At 53.9% G+C, this 12,399-nt stretch overlaps 1 protein-coding gene across 1 annotated transcript in view; it reads right to left on the bottom strand.

Moving 5' to 3' along the window:
- dnai3 (dynein axonemal intermediate chain 3) overlaps positions 1-12,399 on the bottom strand; it is a 204,316-nt gene that overhangs the window by 154,444 nt on the left and 37,473 nt on the right. Inside the window, exons 3-5 of the mRNA XM_070885953.1 lie at positions 10,264-10,448; positions 8,928-9,032; positions 5,033-5,179 (exon numbers count right to left, since the gene is read on the bottom strand). Of these exons, the coding sequence (XP_070742054.1) occupies positions 5,033-5,179; positions 8,928-9,032; positions 10,264-10,448 (437 nt within the window). The remainder of the gene's footprint in view (positions 1-5,032; positions 5,180-8,927; positions 9,033-10,263; positions 10,449-12,399) is intronic.

Genomic DNA, 12,399 nt, shown 5'->3' with positions numbered 1-12,399 from the left:
CCTGCACTGTCGGAGGGGCAGTACTGAGGGAGCGCTGCACTGTTGGAGGGGCAGTGTTGAGGGAGTGCTGCACTGTCAGAGGGGCAGTACTAAGGGAGTGCTGCACTGTCAGAGGAGCAGAACTGAGGGAGCGCTGTACTGTCAAAGGGGCAGTACTGAGGGAGTGCTGCACTGTCGGAGGGGCAGTACTGCGGGAGTGCCGCACTGTCGGAAGGGCAGTGATGAGGGAGTGCTGCACTGTCGGGGGGACAGTGGTGAGGGAGTGCCGCACTGTCGGAAGGGCAGTGATGAGGGAGTGCTGCACTGTCGGAGGGGCAGTACTGAGGGAGTGCTGCACTGTCGGAGTGGCAGTACTGAGGGAGCGCTGCACTGTCGGAGGGGCAGTACTGAGGGAGCGCTGCACTGTTGGAGGGGCAGTGTTGAGGGAGTGCTGCACTGTCAGAGGGGCAGTACTAAGGGAGTGCTGCACTGTCGGAGGAGCAGAACTGAGGGAACGCTGCACTGTCAAAGGGGCAGTACTGAGGGAGCACTGCACTGTTGGAGGGGCAGTACTGAGGGAGCGCCGCACTGTCGGAGGGGCAGTACTGCGGGAGTGCCGCACTGTTGGAGGGGCAGTACTGAGGGAGTGCTGCACTGTCGGAAGGGCAGTGATGAGGGAGTGTCGGAGGGGCAGTATTGAGGGAGCGCTGCACTGTCGGAAGGGCAGTGATGAAGGAGTGCCGCACTGTCGGAAGGGCAGTACTGAGGGAGTGCTGCACTGTCGGAGGGGCAGTACTGAGGGAGTGCTGCACTGTCAGAGGGGCAGTACTAAGGGAGTGCTGCACTGTCAGAGGAGCAGAACTGAGGGAGCGCTGCACTGTCAAAGGGGCAGTACTGAGGGAGTGCTGCACTGTCGGAGGGGCAGTACTGCGGGAGTGCCGCACTGTCGGAAGGGCAGTGATGAGGGAGTGCTGCACTGTCGGGGGGACAGTGATGAGGGAGTGCCGCACTGTCGGAAGGGCAGTGATGAGGGAGTGCTGCACTGTCGGGGGGGGCAGTACTGAGGGAGTGTTGCACTGTCGGAGGGGCAGTACTGAGGGAGTGCCGCACTGTTGGGGGGGCAGTACTGAGGGAGTGCTGCACTGTCGCAGGGGCAGTACTGAGGGAGCGCTGCACTGTCGGAGTGGCAGTACTGAGGGAGCGCTGCACTGTCGGAGGGGGAGTGCTGCACTGTCGGAGGGGCAGTACTGAGGGAGCGCTGCACTGTTGGAGGGGCAGTGTTGAGGGAGTGCTGCACTGTCAGAGGGGCAGTACTAAGGGAGTGCTGCACTGTCGGAGGAGCAGAACTGAGGGAGCGCTGCACTGTCAAAGGGGCAGTACTGAGGGAGCACTGCACTGTCGGAGTGGCAGTACTGAGGGAGCGCTGCACTGTCGGAGGGGGAGTGCTGCACTGTCGGAGGGGCAGTACTGAGGGAGCGCTGCACTGTTGGAGGGGCAGTGTTGAGGGAGTGCTGCACTGTCAGAGGGGCAGTACTAAGGGAGTGCTGCACTGTCGGAGGAGCAGAACTGAGGGAGCGCTGCACTGTCAAAGGGGCAGTACTGAGGGAGCACTGCACTGTTGGAGGGGCAGTACTGAGGGAGCGCTGCACTGTCGGAGTGGCAGTACTGAGGGAGCGCTGCACTGTCGGAGGGGGAGTGCTGCACTGTCGGAGGGGCAGTACTGAGGGAGCGCTGCACTGTTGGAGGGGCAGTGTTGAGGGAGTGCTGCACTGTCAGAGGGGCAGTACTAAGGGAGTGCTGCACTGTCGGAGGAGCAGAACTGAGGGAGCGCTGCACTGTCAAAGGGGCAGTACTGAGGGAGCACTGCACTGTTGGAGGGGCAGTACTGAGGGAGCGCCACACTGTCGGAGGGGCAGTACTGCGGGAGTGCCGCACTGTCGGAGGGGCAGTACTGAGGGAGTGCTGCACTGTCGGAAGGGCAGTGATGAGGGAGTGTCGGAGGGGCAGTATTGAGGGAGTGCTGCACTGTCGGGGGGACAGTGATGAGGGAGTGCCGCACTGTCGGAAGGGCAGTGATGAGGGAGTGCTGCACTGTCGGGGGGGGCAGTACTGAGGGAGTGTTGCACTGTCGGAGGGGCAGTACTGAGGGAGTGCCGCACTGTTGGGGGGGCAGTACTGAGGGAGTGCTGCACTGTCGCAGGGGCAGTACTGAGGGAGCGCTGCACTGTCGGAGTGGCAGTACTGAGGGAGCGCTGCACTGTCGGAGGGGGAGTGCTGCACTGTCGGAGGGGCAGTACTGAGGGAGCGCTGCACTGTTGGAGGGGCAGTGTTGAGGGAGTGCTGCACTGTCAGAGGGGCAGTACTAAGGGAGTGCTGCACTGTCGGAGGAGCAGAACTGAGGGAGCGCTGCACTGTCAAAGGGGCAGTACTGAGGGAGCACTGCACTGTCGGAGTGGCAGTACTGAGGGAGCGCTGCACTGTCGGAGGGGGAGTGCTGCACTGTCGGAGGGGCAGTACTGAGGGAGCGCTGCACTGTTGGAGGGGCAGTGTTGAGGGAGTGCTGCACTGTCAGAGGGGCAGTACTAAGGGAGTGCTGCACTGTCGGAGGAGCAGAACTGAGGGAGCGCTGCACTGTCAAAGGGGCAGTACTGAGGGAGCACTGCACTGTTGGAGGGGCAGTACTGAGGGAGCGCTGCACTGTCGGAGTGGCAGTACTGAGGGAGCGCTGCACTGTCGGAGGGGGAGTGCTGCACTGTCGGAGGGGCAGTACTGAGGGAGCGCTGCACTGTTGGAGGGGCAGTGTTGAGGGAGTGCTGCACTGTCAGAGGGGCAGTACTAAGGGAGTGCTGCACTGTCGGAGGAGCAGAACTGAGGGAGCGCTGCACTGTCAAAGGGGCAGTACTGAGGGAGCACTGCACTGTTGGAGGGGCAGTACTGAGGGAGCGCCACACTGTCGGAGGGGCAGTACTGCGGGAGTGCCGCACTGTCGGAGGGGCAGTACTGAGGGAGTGCTGCACTGTCGGAAGGGCAGTGATGAGGGAGTGTCGGAGGGGCAGTATTGAGGGAGTGCTGCACTGTCGGAAGGGCAGTGATGAAGGAGTGCCGCACTGTCGGAAGGGCAGTACTGAGGGAGTGCTGCACTGTCGGAGGGGCAGTACTGAGGGAGTGCCGCACTGTCAGAAGGGCAGTGATGAGGGAGTGCTGCACTGTCGGGGGGACAGTGATGAGGGAGTGTTGCACTGTCGGAGGAGCAGTACTGAGGGAGTGCCGCACTGTCGGGGGGGGGGGGCAGTACTGAGGGAGTGCTGCACTGTCGCAGGGGCAGAACTGAGGGAGCGCTGCACTGTCGGAGGGGCAGTACTGAGGGAGTGCTGCACTGTCGGAGTGGCAGTACTGAGGGAGTGCTGCACTGTCGGAGGGGCAGTACTGAGGGAGCGCTGCACTGTCGGAGGGGCAGTACTGAGGGAGCGCTGCACTGTCGGAGGGGCAGTACTGAGGGAGCGCTGCACTGTTGGAGGGGCAGTGTTGAGGGAGTGCTGCACTGTCAGAGGGGCAGTACTAAGGGAGTGCTGCACTGTCGGAGGAGCAGAACTGAGGGAACGCTGCACTGTCAAAGGGGCAGTACTGAGGGAGCACTGCACTGTTGGAGGGGCAGTACTGAGGGAGCGCCGCACTGTCGGAGGGGCAGTACTGCGGGAGTGCCGCACTGTCGGAAGGGCAGTGATGAGGGAGTGCTGCACTGTCGGGGGGACAGTGATGAGGGAGTGCCGCACTGTCGGAAGGGCAGTGATGAGGGAGTGCTGCACTGTCGGGGGGGACAGTACTGAGGGAGTGTTGCACTGTCGGAGGGGCAGTACTGAGGGAGTGCCGCACTGTCGGGGGGGCAGTACTGAGGGAGTGCTGCACTGTCGCAGGGGCAGTACTGAGGGAGTGCTGCACTGTCGGAGTGGCAGTACTGAGGGAGCGCTGCACTGTCGGAGGGGGAGTGCTGCACTGTCGGAGGGGCAGTACTGAGGGAGCGCTGCACTGTTGGAGGGGCAGTGTTGAGGGAGTGCTGCACTGTCAGAGGGGCAGTACTAAGGGAGTGCTGCACTGTCGGAGGAGCAGAACTGAGGGAGCGCTGCACTGTCAAAGGGGCAGTACTGAGGGAGCACTGCACTGTTGGAGGGGCAGTACTGAGGGAGCGCCGCACTGTCGGAGGGGCAGTACTGCGGGAGTGCTGCACTGTCGGAAGGGCAGTGATGAGGGAGTGTCGGAGGGGCAGTATTGAGGGAGCGCTGCACTGTCGGAAGGGCAGTGATGAAGGAGTGCCGCACTGTCGGAAGGGCAGTACTGAGGGAGTGCTGCACTGTCGGAGGGGCAGTACTGAGGGAGTGCTGCACTGTCGGAGGGGCAGTACTGAGAGAGTGCTGCACTGTCGGAGGGGCAGTACTGAGGGAGTGCTGCACTGTCGCAGGGGCAGTACTGAGGGAGTGCTGCACTGTCGGAAGGGCAGTGATGAGGGAGTGTCGGAGGGGCAGTATTGAGGGAGCGCTGCACTGTCGGAAGGGCAGTGATGAAGGAGTGCCGCACTGTCGGAAGGGCAGTACTGAGGGAGTGCTGCACTGTCGGAGGGGCAGTACTGAGGGAGTGCTGCACTGTCGGAGGGGCAGTACTGAGAGAGTGCTGCACTGTCGGATGGGCAGTACTGAGGGAGTGCTGCACTGTCAGAGATGCTGTGTTTCAGATGAGACATTAAACCCATGCCCTATCTGCCCTCTCAGCTGGATGTAAAAGATCCCATGGCACTATTTTGAAGAAGAGCAGGGGAGTTATCCCCGGTGTCCTGGACAATATTTATCCCTCAATCAACATCACCAAAACAGATTATCTGGTCATTGTCACATCGCTTGCTACCACGTTTCCTGCATTTAATCACGGACTACACTTCAAGAATTCTTCATTGGGTGTAAACCACTTTGGGAGGTCCGGTGGTTGTTAGAGGCGCTATAGAAATGCAGGCCTATCTTTCTAATTAAAATGCCAGGCAAGGGAAGGCAATGTGAAGTTTGACCTTAGTTGGTGAGTCTTCACCCTTTTCTTGTTCGATTTCAACCTCACTTCCCAAGTCGATCCAGCTTTTGGTTCTGATTTCGCTGATGACTGAGACCACTTCCAGTGTCTCTTCCTCTTGCTGCATTTCCACCTTCTGTTCAAAAGACTGCAAAGGGAAAACAAATCTCAAGCAGTTGTAGTGACTTTTTCCGTCGTTGTTCACCTTTCAGCAGACCATGGCGGGATTGCATTTAAAAACGGGACTTAGACAACAATTGCAGGCTCACCCGAAAGTCCAGCATTAGCGGTAAATCTGGAACTCTGTCTCCCAACCAGCTGGGGCGAGGGGCAATTGTCTCGTGTCAAAACTGAGATTGATAGGTTTTGGTTCAGCAAGGGTGTGAAGGGATTGTGGAACCAAAGCAGGTACATGGAGTTAAGATACAGATCAACCCTGATCTGATTGGATGGCGGAACTGGCTCAAGGGGCTGAATGGCCTCCTCCTGTTCCTATAATCCTTCCTATGTTCCACTGGGGAGTTCACAGAATCACAGAAATTTACAGCACGGAAGGAGGCCCATTCGGCCCATCATGTCCGCGCCGGCCAACCAAGAGCCCTCCAGCCTAATCCCACTGTCCAGCTTTTGGTCTGTAGCCCTGTAGGTTACGGCACTTCAAGTGCACATCCAAGCACCCCTTAAATGTGGTGAGGGTTTCTGCCTCTACCATCCTTTCAGGCAGTGAGTTCCAGACCCCCATCACCCTCTGGTTGAAGAGATTTCCCCTCAAATCCCCTCTAAACCTTCTACCAATTACTTTAGATCTATGCCCCCTGGTTGTTGACCCCTCTGCTAAGGGAAATAGCTCCTTCCTATCCACGTCCCTCATATTTTATACACCTCAATTAAATCTCCCCTCAGCTTCCTCTGTTCCAAAGAACCCCAACCTAACCAATTTTTCCTCATAGCTAAAATTCTCCAGTCCAGGCAACGTCCTCGTAAATCTCCTCTGCATCCTTTCCAGTACAATCACATCTTCCTGTAATGTGGTGACCAGAACTGCACGCAGTACTCCAGCTGTGGCTGTCATGTATGTAACCTTTATGTAACAACACTACAATACTGTATAAACGTAAGAAATGCACACCTTGACCACAGGGGGTGAACTTGTGGGAGACACTCCTCACCTGGTCATCCAGGTATATAAAGGGAGGTCCCACGCAGGGTCATCACTTCTTAGTCCTGTGAATAAAGGTTCAGGTCACAGAGTGACCTTGTCCATAGAAATGTGCCTCGTGTGGATTTGTGGTATTGTGTAAGGACTTTACAGTGGTCCAACTAGTGTTTTATACAGTTCAAGCATCACCTCCTTGCTCTTGTATTCTATGCCTCGGCTATTAAAGGCAAGTATCCTGTACGGCCTACTTAACCACCTTATCTACCTGGCCTGCGACCTTCAGGGATCTGTGGACCTGCACTCCCAGGTCCCTTTGTTCCTTTACACTTCTCAGTGTCCTACCATTTATTGTGTGTTCTCTCGCCTTGTTAGCCCTCCCCAGATGGAGTTGCAATCCTTGGCTGTTTACATGGGTCAGGAGAATCAGCTCATTCTATACATATGCCATAAATATATGCCTCCCCACTAAGCGAGGTGGAGCCCTTTATCACTGCCCTGCTAAGATCAGCTAATTAATTATCGACTGGCAATTGATTCTGGAACTTTCCAAAGCTCAGCTTTCGTACCATATCAATCTGCAGCACGAGAACACATCCATCGGCCGTCCATTTTAATGCTAGTTGAGATCAGAGTGTCTTTTGCACATTTCTGGGCCCCACAATCGACGGCCCATTTTACTCCTCGCCTGATTATCGTTTCTGTTCCGTTAAAGGCCTTGGAGAGGGTACAGAAGAGGTTTTACCGGGGTGATACCAGGGACGGGGGACTTCAGTGATGGGGAGAGACTGGAGAAGCTGGGATTGTTCTCCTTGGAGCAGAGAAGGTGAAGGGGAGACCTAATGGAGGTATTCAGAAATTTGTGTGGGGTTTTGGCAGAGCAAGTCGGGGGAAACGATTGCCTCTGGCCACGTGGGTCGGTAATCAGAAGTCATATATAAAATAATTAGCAGAAGAATGAAAGGGGAACTGAGAAGAATTTTTCTCACAGCGACAGAAGGCACTACCTGAAAGGGCAGTGGATTGAGATTGTATCGGAACTTTCAGAAGGCAATTGGACATGAACATGAAGGAACTAATTTACAGGGCTGTGGGGAAAGAGCAGGGAGTGGGACTAATCGGATCGCTCTTTCCCAGAGCCGGCACAAACACGATGGGCCGAATTGGACCCTTCTGTGATGTAAGATCCTATGATTCTCTGTGGTGGGCGGGGAGGGAGGGGTCATTTAAACTTTTTGATACAAATCGACGGCCCATTTTACTGCTCGCCTGATTATCGTTTCTGTTCCGTTAAAGGCATGTACTTTGACGAGAAGCCACCACGAATGTGAGGCAGCGGCCTGATTAACATCGGGCGTGGCGAGCTGTCTGGGCAGCAAGTGGGTAGTTCCCCCCCCGCCCACCTCCCTCCCGTGCAGCCCATGCCAGGGTGGGGGCCCCCGGTGTGACAGGGAACCGCGATTATTTATCTTGAGAGACTCCTGCACCATTCAGACGAGAAGTTGGGAAACACTTCTTCACACGATGTGTGGCACTCTCTCACAGCAAAAAAAAAGTAGTTGCAACGCTCAGCTGATCATTTTAAATCAGAGATCGATACATTTTAGGTATGGAAAGGGTATGGAGCCAAGGCTGGTGGATGCAGTTAAGATAAGGACTAGGGGTACTGCAATGAGGAGAAACTTCTTCACTCAGAGAATTGTGAACCTGTGGAATTCTCTACCATAGAGAGTTGTTGATGCCAGTTCATTATATATATTCAAGAGGGAGTTAGATATGGCCCTTACAGCTAAAGGGATCAAGGGGTATGGAGAGAAAGCAGGAAAGGGGTACTGAAGTTGCATGATCAGCCATGATCATATTGCATGGTGGTGCAGGCTCGAGGGGCTGAATGGGCCTCCTTCTGATCCTGTGTAACAGGCTCGAGAGGCTGAATGGGCCTCCTCCTGTACCTGTGTAACAGGCTCGAGTGGCTGAATGGGCCTCCTCCTGTTCCTGTGTAACAGGCTCGAGAGGCTGAATGGGCCTCCTCCTGTTCCTGTGTAACAGGCTCGAGTGGCTGAATGGGCCCCCTCCTGTTCCTGTGTAACAGGCTCGAGAGGCTGAATGGGCCTCCTCCTGTTCCTGTGTAACAGGCTCGAGGGGCTGACTGGGCCTCCTCCTGTTCCTGTGTAACAGGCTCGAGAGGCTGAATGGGCCTCCTCCTGTTCCTGTGTAACAGGCTCGAGGGGCTGAATGGGCCTTCTGTTCCTGTGTAACAGGCTCGAGAGGCTGAATGGGCCTCCTCCTGTACCTATATAACAGGCTCAAGGGGCTGAATGGCCTCCTCCTGGTCCTGTGTAACAGGCTCGAGGGGCTGAATGGCCTTCTCCTGTTCCTGTGTAACAGGCTCGAGGGGCTGAATGGTCTCCTCCTGTTCCTGTGTTACAGGCTCGAGGGGCTGAATGGCCTTCTCCTGTTCCTGTGTTACAGGCTCGAGGGGCTGAATGGCCTTCTCCTGTTCCTGTGTAACAGGCTCGAGGGGCTGAATGGTCTCCTCCTGTTCCTGTGTTACAGGCTCGAGGGGCTGAATGGCCTTCTCCTGTTCCTGTGTAACAGGCTCGAGGGGCTGAATGGCCTTCTCCTGTTCCTGTGTAACAGGCTCGAGGGGCTGAATGGGCCTCCTCCTGGTCCTGTGTAACAGGCTCGAGGGGCTGAATGGCCTCCTCCTGCCCCTAGGTTAAAATAAAAAGTCACCTACCTGTAAAATCATCTCCTTCATCGCCTCATTTGCAGCAAGGTAGAATGTTTGGCCGTACTTTAAATCATTATCATAAACAAGTAGAAGTTCCTCTGCTGGGTATTCCTGGGTAAAGAAAGTAACATCAAAGCAGTTTTTTTGGCGCTCAGTGAAATTCCCTCAAGGTGATGGAGAACTCCAGTTATAGTTTTACAGGGGTGTTGCTATCCAGATAATATACACACCCAATCTCCTGCAGTGCTAACTCTCCTTGGGAATTCCAGCTCAATGTTACTCATGGCTCCAGCTGCCTTGCAGAATTAGCACGTTCATAAGGCATCTTGCCACTGGATGAAAAGGCGTTTATTTCTCCTGAAAGAGGCCTGCCTGTAGAGGGGTTAATGCGACTCTGTTTATGGAACACTGATACTTTTGAAGGCAGACCCGCCACAGTCTGTCTGAATGATTGTGAGCAGGGAGCGCGGATTTTACCGTGATTGGCAAAAGAACTAGAGGCGACTTTTTTTTTTTGAACGGTGAGGATTTGGAACTCACGGCCTGATGGGATGGTGGATAAATACTTGGGGAACAAATTGCCAGGATATGGGGAAAGGCCGGAGGGAGTGGGACTAAGTCGATTGCTCTTCAGAAATTAGGGGTGGGCAATAAACGCCGGCTTTGCCAGCAACGCCCACATCACATGACTGAATTTTTAAAAACGAGCTGGCGTAGACTCGAGGGGCTGAATGGCCTCCTTCAGAAGAATGAGAGGTGATCTTATCGAAACGTATCAGATTATGAGGGGGCTTGACAAGGTGGATGCAGAGAGGATGTTTCCACTGATGGGGGAGACTAGAACTAGAGGGCACGATCTTAGAATAAGGGGCCGCCCATTTAAAACTGAGATGAGGAGAAATTTCTTCTCTCAGAGGGTTGTAAATCTGTGGAATTCGCTGCCTCAGAGAGCTGTGGAAGCTGGGACATTGAATAAATTTAAGACAGAAATAGACAGTTTCTTAAACAATAAGGGGATAGGGGGTTATGGGGAGCGGGCAGGGAATTGGAGCTGAGTCCATGATCAGATCAGCCATGATCTTATTGAATGGCAGAGCAGGCTCGAGGGGCTAGGTGGTCTACTCCTGTTCCTATTTCTTATGTTGTTATGTTCTGTGCTGCAATATTATATGATTCTACGATTCTAAGTGGGAGGAAAAGGCTAACTATTGCAAGTTATATTTCGGACAGTTATAAATGCTATCTCAGTGAATTGCAATTGAACGGTAGTTGGTGACAGCTCTCGCCCTCTGGATATACTTGTGTGTGGTTTAATAATGCCAGAATGAAATGCAGTACCAACCAGCACCAGCTGTTTGAAGGGATGGAAATCCGAGATCGCTGCCCTCGTTATCATGTCGTTAACGATGTCTTCCTTTTTAACGAGCTTGTAAGGATTCTCCTCCGTGACATCCCTGTCGATCACACACTGGAAGATTTCTTGAGTGTTGGAGGTGAGAACAAGAGGGATAACGTCTTCAGTGAGAGCTGCAAATAAGGATGGAAATTGTCAATAACCCAAGCTGTGTCGCGGGTACATTGTAACGTTCGGTGCAAAGCGCCGCTCAAATCGAATGCATTCTCATCGCCACGTGCGTTCAACAGAAAACAGAAACCAAATTGCGTCGGATCAATCCACACCAGGTGATCGATGCGGAATGGTGTGAGACGGTGTGATGTGGGAGGGGTAAATTCCACAGGGTTCGATTCCAGCACCTCGGCCGGGATCAGTGTCCTCCACTACTGACTGGGCTACATAGGCAGACGTGGAGTCGGGCGTGGCTCAGTGGGTAGTACGCTCGCCTCTGACTCAGAAAGTTGTAGGTTCAAGTCCCACTCCAGAGACTCGAGCACAAAGATCTAGTCTGATACACTGATGCAGTACTAAGGGAAGGCCACAGTGTCAGTAGGGCAGTAGTGAGAGAGTGTTGCACTGTCAGAGGGGCAGTACTGAGGGAGTGCTGTACTGTCGGAGGGGCAGTACTGAGGGAGTGCCGCAGTGTCAGAGGGGCAGTACTGAGAGAGCACTGCACTGTCAGAGGGGCTGTACTGAGGGAGCACTGCACTGTCGGAGGGGCAGTACTGAGGGAGTGCTGCACTGTCGGAGGGGCAGTACTGAGGGAGTACTGCACTGTCGGAAGGGCAGTACTGAGGGAGCACCGTACTGAGGGAGTGCTGCACTGTCGGAGGGGCAGTACTGAGGGAAAGCTGCACTGTCAGAGGGGCAGTACTGAGGGAAAGCGGCACTGTCAGAGGGGCAGTACTGAGGGAGCGCTGCACTGTCAGTGTTGCCTTCTTTCGCATGAGCCGTTAAAACTGCTCTCTCAGGTGGATGTAAAAGATCCCATGGTACTATTTCAAAGTAAGAGCAGGGGAGTTCTTCCCAGTGTCCTGCTCAATATTTATTCCTCAAACAACATCCCAAAAAACAGATTATCGGGTCATTGGCTCACTGCTGTGTGTGGGAGCTTGCTGTGCGCACATTGGCTACTCTGTTTCCCACATTACAACTGTGACGACACTTCAAAAGTACTTCATTGGCTGTAAAGTGCTTTGGGACATCCTGAGGTTGTGAAAGGTGCTATAGAAATGCAAGACTTTCTTTCTTTCACAGGTTAAGGTGTGAAAGGTCACGTGTGTGAGAGAATGGGTATTTCAGCCTTTATTGAATGTGATCAGCCAGCTATGTCCCTGGAGTTGCTCTGTGGATGAACTCTCTTATTCCCAATACCCAGCATCTGACTCACAGCAAAAGAACTCTTTGCTGCGACAAGAAGTGTTATTTTTATCCTTCCCGGGAAAGAACTTCCATTTATATAGCCTCTTATCTTTTCCTCAGAATACCCTCAAATACATTGCAATCAATTAGTTTTAACCTGCAGTCACTGTTGTTATGTAGGCCATGAAGCAACCGAGCTGATTGACCAGTTAATTTATTTTTGAGAGCATTGGTTGAGACAGGAAGGTAGAGAGATAAGATGCAGCATGGATTCATGAAGGGGAAATCATGTTTAACTAATTTACTGGAATTATTTGAGGATATAACGAGCATGGTGGATAGAGGTGTACCGATGGGTGTGGTGTATTTAGATTTCAAAAAAGCATTCGATAAGGTGCCACACAAAAGGTTAATGCAGAAGATAAAGGTATGCGGGGTCAGAGGAAATGTATTAGCATGGATAGAGAATTGGCTGCCGAACAGAAAGCAGAGAGTCGGGATAAATGGGTCCTTTTCGGGTTGGAAATCGGTGGTTAGTGGTGTGCCACAGGGATCAGTGCTGGGACCACAACTGTTTACAATATACATAGATGACCTGGAAGAGGGGACAGAGTGTAGTGTAACAAAATTTGCAGATGACACAAAGATTAGTGGAAAAGTGGGTTGTGTAGAGGACACAGAGAGGCTGCAAAGAGATTTAGATAGGCTAAGCGAATGGGC

The sequence above is a fragment of the Pristiophorus japonicus genome, chromosome 8, assembly GCF_044704955.1.
Source record: "Pristiophorus japonicus isolate sPriJap1 chromosome 8, sPriJap1.hap1, whole genome shotgun sequence".
Lineage (NCBI taxonomy): Eukaryota > Metazoa > Chordata > Chondrichthyes > Pristiophoridae > Pristiophorus > Pristiophorus japonicus.
Note: the sequence above shows the minus strand (reverse complement) of the source record. Positions and strands in the feature narration are given on the sequence as shown.